The sequence below is a fragment of the Corvus brachyrhynchos genome, unplaced genomic scaffold, assembly GCF_000691975.1.
Source record: "Corvus brachyrhynchos isolate BGI_N302 unplaced genomic scaffold, ASM69197v1 scaffold158, whole genome shotgun sequence".
Taxonomy (NCBI): domain Eukaryota; kingdom Metazoa; phylum Chordata; class Aves; order Passeriformes; family Corvidae; genus Corvus; species Corvus brachyrhynchos.
This window is the reverse complement of record NW_008239756.1, coordinates 643,488-649,586: the sequence shown is the minus strand read 5'-3', so window position 1 is coordinate 649,586 and position 6,099 is coordinate 643,488. Positions and strand designations below refer to the sequence as shown.

The 6,099-nt window shown below is 62.4% G+C and overlaps 1 protein-coding gene across 1 annotated transcript in view; it reads right to left on the bottom strand.

Annotated features, from left to right (window-relative positions):
- Positions 1 to 5: 5 nt before the first annotated feature.
- Positions 6 to 6,099, bottom strand: part of LOC103621218 (hepatoma-derived growth factor-related protein 2) — an 8,649-nt gene continuing 2,555 nt past the window's right edge. Inside the window, exons 4-16 of the mRNA XM_017742469.1 lie at positions 4,984 to 5,163; positions 4,495 to 4,611; positions 4,341 to 4,412; positions 3,959 to 4,100; positions 3,669 to 3,744; positions 3,304 to 3,589; positions 2,487 to 2,581; positions 2,036 to 2,106; positions 1,611 to 1,681; positions 1,348 to 1,449; positions 1,040 to 1,253; positions 287 to 410; positions 6 to 96 (exon numbers count right to left, since the gene is read on the bottom strand). Of these exons, the coding sequence (XP_017597958.1) occupies positions 6 to 96; positions 287 to 410; positions 1,040 to 1,253; positions 1,348 to 1,449; positions 1,611 to 1,681; positions 2,036 to 2,106; positions 2,487 to 2,581; positions 3,304 to 3,589; positions 3,669 to 3,744; positions 3,959 to 4,100; positions 4,341 to 4,412; positions 4,495 to 4,611; positions 4,984 to 5,163 (1,641 nt within the window). The remainder of the gene's footprint in view (positions 97 to 286; positions 411 to 1,039; positions 1,254 to 1,347; positions 1,450 to 1,610; positions 1,682 to 2,035; positions 2,107 to 2,486; positions 2,582 to 3,303; positions 3,590 to 3,668; positions 3,745 to 3,958; positions 4,101 to 4,340; positions 4,413 to 4,494; positions 4,612 to 4,983; positions 5,164 to 6,099) is intronic.

Here is a 6,099-nt window from a genome sequence, read left to right as displayed (position 1 = left end):
CTCCCTCATCTCTCCTCCTCCTCCTCATCCTCATCCACAGCCTCTGCCTCCCCGCGAGCTCCCTCCAGCCCGGCCTTGGGATAGTCCTGGACGCTGCTGGGGGAGGGCAGGGGCAGGCAGAGCTCAGCCCCCCCTGCCCCTCTGCCTCCCCTGGTCCCTCTCCCACATCCCAGCTCTTTCCCAAGCTGGGAGAACCCTTTCACAACCCACGGGACGCCCCCAAATCATCCCTGCAGAGCCCCGTGGTCAGGGGGGCTCCGGCCCCCAGCCCTGCCCCCACACTCACTTGTTGTGGGGCTCCTCTGTGGACGCCTCCAGCTCCCCGGCTCCCGGCCCTTGGCTCTTGTCCTTCTCCTCTGTGCCCTCTGACTTTTGGGACAGGGATTCACCATTCACAGGACCTGACAGGTCTGAAGGGAAGAGAGAGAGGCTCAGGCTCTTGGATCCCCTCATCCATCCCAACCCTCGTGGGCTGAGGATCCATGGCCACAGGTTGTCCCTGGTCCTGAGGGGAGTCCAGGCCTGGCCTGACCCCCACAGCTGCAACCCCAAAACCTCCATCCCCCCAGCCCAGAGGCACCATCAGGGTGGATTTTCCCTGTCAGTTCCTCTGGGAAGGCTCTTGCAGCATCACTGGGACGGCCCCAGGCAGGGACCTGGCTCCGAGGGTGGAAGATCCCAGTCACCACTCCCTGTGCAAGAGCCTGAGCCAGTGTCCAAGGACATCTCCACATTCCTTTGTGCCTGGACCAGAGCTCAGGCTGGCAGGGAGGAGCCGTCCTGGGGCAAAAACCAGCGCGGAGGCCCTCAGAGCCCGGGCGTGGGGCTCGAGGTTTGCCCTCTGCCCTCGCTGCATTCCACATCCAGCCCTTTCCCACTCCTGGCACTCCAGCAAAGCAGGGCTGGAGCTGCTGATCCCTCCACCTCCCCATGTCCCGTGTCTCCAGCAGGACGGGCCATGCCCTAAGGAGGGGACTGTGACGTGCCCAGACAAGGCCGGAACAGTCCCGGGACGTTCAGGGATGCTCAGGAATGTTACCAGCATTTGTCTCCTCTTCCCCCTTCTCATTCCGTGTCTCCGCTCCTGACAGCTTCTCCTGGCCCTTCTCTGCCTCCCCCTTGTCCTTCTCAGGCCCGGCTTTGTTGGCTTTCTGGATGGATTCCATCTTTGGTCCCAGCACACGCGACTTCAACCGGGTGTAGACTTCGGCCGCTTTTTCCATCACGTCCTTGTTGGCTTTGTAGCGCCGGATCTGCCCCGGGGAGCAGGAGGAGGGACCCCCTTAGAGCTGGGGGACCAGGCAGGCTCCCCACTCACCCCAGGGAGGGCTCAGCCCTCTGCTCTACCTTCTTGAGCGTGGCCACCACATCCGTGTGCTTCTGGAGGATGTGGGAAGTGACCTGGAGCGTGCCCAGCTCCTCGAGTGCGTTCAGACACCGCTTGATGTCCTGCACGGAGGGCACCAGGATCAGGAGCTGCCCTGGGGGCACCTGGGGCCTCCCAGCACCCCCAGAGGGAGGAGGAGGAGGAGGAGGAGCATTCCTGGGTATCACAGCCAGGCAAGGACGAGCAGGGCTGTCCCAGGCCAGGCCGCAGTGTTGGCACTCACCGGGTTATCCACCTTCAGCGCAAACTTGATCTCACTGTGAAGTTTCTGGAGTTTCTCTTCCACTGTGGGCTCTAGAACAGAGATGGAGACACAGGCCGAGGTGTCAGGGCACCAGCAGAGCCCAGAGCCCTGCCCAGAGCCTAGGATCTGCCCTGGAGACTGGGATCACTCCCAGGCAGGGGTCTGTGTCCTCCTGCACATCCGGAGTTGAGCACAGTCCTGGGAATGTCTCTGGAGAGGATGGGTTGGGGCGTGCCAAGATGGGGAGGGAATGTCAGGGAAGTGATCCTGGGATCACAGCAGTACTGGGAAAGACCCTGGCACAACCTCACTGATCCCTCCCTGTCCCAGGGAGGGGGCAACCAACCCTGGAGCCCTCCCCTCCCTCTCCTCCCCTCTGTGATGGGAAGCAGTGGCTCTCTCACCCTTTTTCTTTTCCATCCTCCTCTCGGGGATTGGGTCGGATTTCTTCCGGCCTCGTTCCACTTTCAGGGGTCTGTGGGAAGGGAAGGAAAGAGGGGAATGGTTGGGGTGAACCCCCTGCTCACACTGGGCTAACAAGGGGGATGGCACCAGCTGGAGCATCCCAAGACCCCTCCACCCTGGTGGCAGCTCCCCTGTGCCCCAGCTTCCCCGCAATGCAGACAGGAAAGGCCCCAGGAGACAGAAAACACCACAGAATGCCATCCTGGTAACCCCCAACAGCTCCTCCAGCCCCTTCAGCTCAGGAGGAGGGAAGGAACAAGCCCAGCCCCTCTGCAGGTGCTGCAGCCCCACGAGCCCCATCCCCACCCCGGGGTGCCAGGGCTGGAGCCACGCAGGAACAGCCCCATTCCCAGGAGGAAAGGGAGGGAGGGGAGAGGTGGAGATGCTGACTTGTTCCGTGGCTTCTCCTCTGCTCGGCCCCTCTTCTCCTTCTGATTTGGTTTCCTTGACAACTCCGAGGGCTGTTTCTTTGCCGGCTTCTTTACCTTGGAGGAGAGAACAATGCAGGGAGAGCGGCAGAGCCCTCCCCGCTGCGGCGCAGACAGAGCCACGGCCACGCCACACTGGTACCCACGGCCGCCCCACGGCCACCCCCACAGCCCAGGGGCACCCCAGTCACCCCACACCAGAGCACGTGGTCACTCCATGGCACATGGGGACCCCACCGTCACCCTACTGTCATGGCACACGGTCACCCCATGGCACACGGTCACCCCACGGCACACGGTCACCCCACGGCACACGGTCACCCCACACGCTCCCAAAGGCTCCAGGGGGACAGTGGGCAAACCCCACGACTGTGGTGGAAGGGCATCTTGGAAATCATGGAATGGTTTGGGGTGGGAGGGACCCTAAAGCTCATCCCGTCCCACCCCTGCCATGGCCAGGGACACCTCCCACCGTCCCAGGCTGCTCCCAGCCCCAATGTCCAGCCTGGCCTTGGACACTGCAGCCACAGCTGCTCTGGGCACCCTGTGCCAGATGTGAGGCCCACAGTGGGATGAGGCATCCTGGGCCAGGGGAAGAGCTCCCACTCCAAGGCACAGATATGCCATGGACACAACCCTTCCCAACATCGTGTGGGCAGCCACAGGGTAACCCAATTCCAAGAGGGCAGGTCCCTGCCACACCTGGAGGTCCCTGCTGGCCTGACAGGGAGGTGACAGGCTGTCCATGCACCCACAGCTCCCCACAGCTCCACACTCACCTCCTTCTCCTGCTCCAGCTCAGAGTCCGAGGAGGACGGAGCCTTGGCCCGGCCTCTCCGGCCCTTTTTGGCCATTTCATCCTCGGCGCTGCTGTCTGAGTCCGAGTGCACCTCCTCGCCCTTCTCTGCCTTCTCCTTCCTCTTCTCCTTCTCCTCCTTCTCCTGCTCCCGGAGCCGACGGATCTCCTCCTCCTGCTCCCTCTTCCTCTTCTCCTCCAGCTCCCGCCGCCGCTCCTCGTCCCGCCTCTTCCACTCACTGATGCGATCCACGTCGCTGTCGCTGTCACTGCGAGGACAGGGCAGGCTCAGACCCCTGCGTGACCCCCAGGCCAGCCCAAGGGTGACAGTGTCCCAGCTGACCTCACCTGTCACTGCTGGAGCTGCTGGGGACACGCTCTGGCTTTGGCTTCCTGCCCCGGGGCTTGGGAGGGGGTTTCTCAGCTGCAAGACAACGGGGACACGTTTAGCAGGAGCCCTGGAGGTCCCTCTGTTAAAACAGCCCCGAGCTGTGGAGGCAGAGGGGTTCTGGAATGTGCCCACAATTCGGGATGGGACCCCAGAGCCTTGGGAATGCCCGAGCTCCCACGCTCGCGTCCTGAGGTGGTGGCAGGAGCAGGAGCAGCAGCAGCAGCAGCAGGAGCTGTCCTGGGGGTACCTGGTTTGCGGCCTCGTGGTGCCTTTTTCACCGACACATCCGAGTCCGAGTCCGAGTCTGACTTGGTCATGTCCACGGTGGTGTTTCCCATCTCCAGATCCGAGTCCACTTTGGAGTCGGAGTCAGAGCCAGACTCCACTTTCTGCAGGCAGAGAGCAGGGCTGGGATGGAGGGTGGCAGTGGGGTGGCACTGCTCCAGTCCCAGCAGTGCCCCCAAACCCAGCAGCGCCCAAATCCCAGCATCCCAAGCCCCAGCAGGTCGCCAAGGGACCTGTGAGGTCCCTCTGGGTGCTCCAGCCCAGGGCACAGCCCTGCCATCCCTGCTCCCCCCTCCCCACAGCGCAGACCCCGACCCCTCTCCAGCCTCCCTCAGATCCTTTACCTTCTTCTTCCTCCCCGCTGCCGGCATCCTCCGCGGAGCCCGGGCCACCGGCTTCTTTTCAGGGGTGAAGTCCTGGAGGAAAACAGAAATACGAGGCAATGTGGAAGAGTGGCACCATAGTATCAAGCCAGTCAGGTTCCCCAAATCCTCTCACCTGGTCACTGTTTTTTTCCGACTCGGAAGACGTTTCTGAGTTCTCCTCTTCTGTGACAGAGGGGCTGCCCTGATCCAGGTCACTGGAGGATTTCCGAGGCCGTTTCGTCACTGGCATCTGGCAAGGGAGAGGTGACAAGATGAGAGAAGCCCACTACTTTTCCTCCCACCCTGGAAAGCAAATGCTTCCCAGGAAGGGTTTTCTCCAAATTTTCCCAACCAGCCCTGCAACAGCTGCACTCAGATCTGCAGCTCTGGATTCTCCTCCACGCTGCAAACCCCACCAAGACTGGCCATTCCCTTACCCCACAGGCATCATGAGACAGCTGTGAGACCCCCAAAACCATGCTGAGCCCCATTTCCCACCAGAGGATCCAGAGGGAGTTGGTTTCTCCACCACCTCCTGCCATAGTGGGCTTGAGGAAAGCTCTGTGGTGGAGCGACGGTGTCCCCTGGCCGGGCCACCCTCCCGTCCCCAGCCCACACTCACTTTCATGGCCAAGGATTTCCTCTTGAGCCCGCTGTGGTCACTGCCTCGATCCGAGTCCTCATCACTGTCCACCTTCTCCGTGGGGACCGTGGCCATGGCAGAGTCATCCTCGTCGTCCCCGGCATCGCTCCCCGCCATGGGGTCGTTCTCGGGGACGTCGCTGTCAGAGGAGCTCGCGGGCTAAAGGCAGCAGGAGGACAGCAGGGTTAGGGGAGCCTGTGGTGTGTTTGGGGCGGGCAGGAGAGGAGGGAGAGGGGGCACCAAGGGTGGGGAGCGAAGGAGGGCAGAGCTGGGCGTGCAGAGCAGCGCAGGGCAGCCTCCCCTCCCAGCACGGATCCCTCCGGAGCGGCTCCGGACACCAGCCCTTCCTCGGGAACGCTGCACCCCTTCCCACAGCCCCTCACACACCACTCTGAGAGCGCCAGTGACACATTCCCGGGATGCTGCTGCTTCCTGCCCTCTGCCCCCCATCCTCACGCTCTGCCAAAATCCCTGGAGCAGCGTGGAGCCGGGAGCAGAGCCCAGCCCCACTCTGCCCTAACGGCGCCAGACAAGCCAGGGTGGCTGGGTTCAGCCTCTCCTTCTGCCTCCACTTGGATCAGGCCTCTTCCCGTCCTCTTCGCACACCCTCTCCGTGTGAACGGTCCACACAAGGAGTCCGGGTGGCCACCGTGCTCTTCCCAGGTGGGATCTCCCGTGTCCTGCTTCCTGAAGGTCTCTTTGTTTCTCCAGTCCATCAGGAGGTTCCTCACAGCCCAGCTTCATCTTCTGGGCTGCTCCTTTGTGTGTGGCAGCACTGACATTCCTAGAGCCAGGATTCTTGCAGCTGCTGGAAAGCCTCTCCTCACCCTTGGCTTCACTCACGTCTCAAAGCCAAGGAAACTTCAGAGTCTTCTCCTGCTCCTTTCGCCCACAGGATGCAGTCGGTGTTGCTGAACCCTCAGCCTCGCTGGGTCCCTCATCCCTGATGGGAGTTCCCAGCGGATTCCTGGCCATGGCAGGTGCTGCTTCCCTCACCACCACCAACCTCCAGGTTTTCAAGCACCTCCGCAGCCTCACCTTACCCTACAGCCACCGTTTTGGGTGGACCATTTCCCTACCCCTGCCCCTCAACCA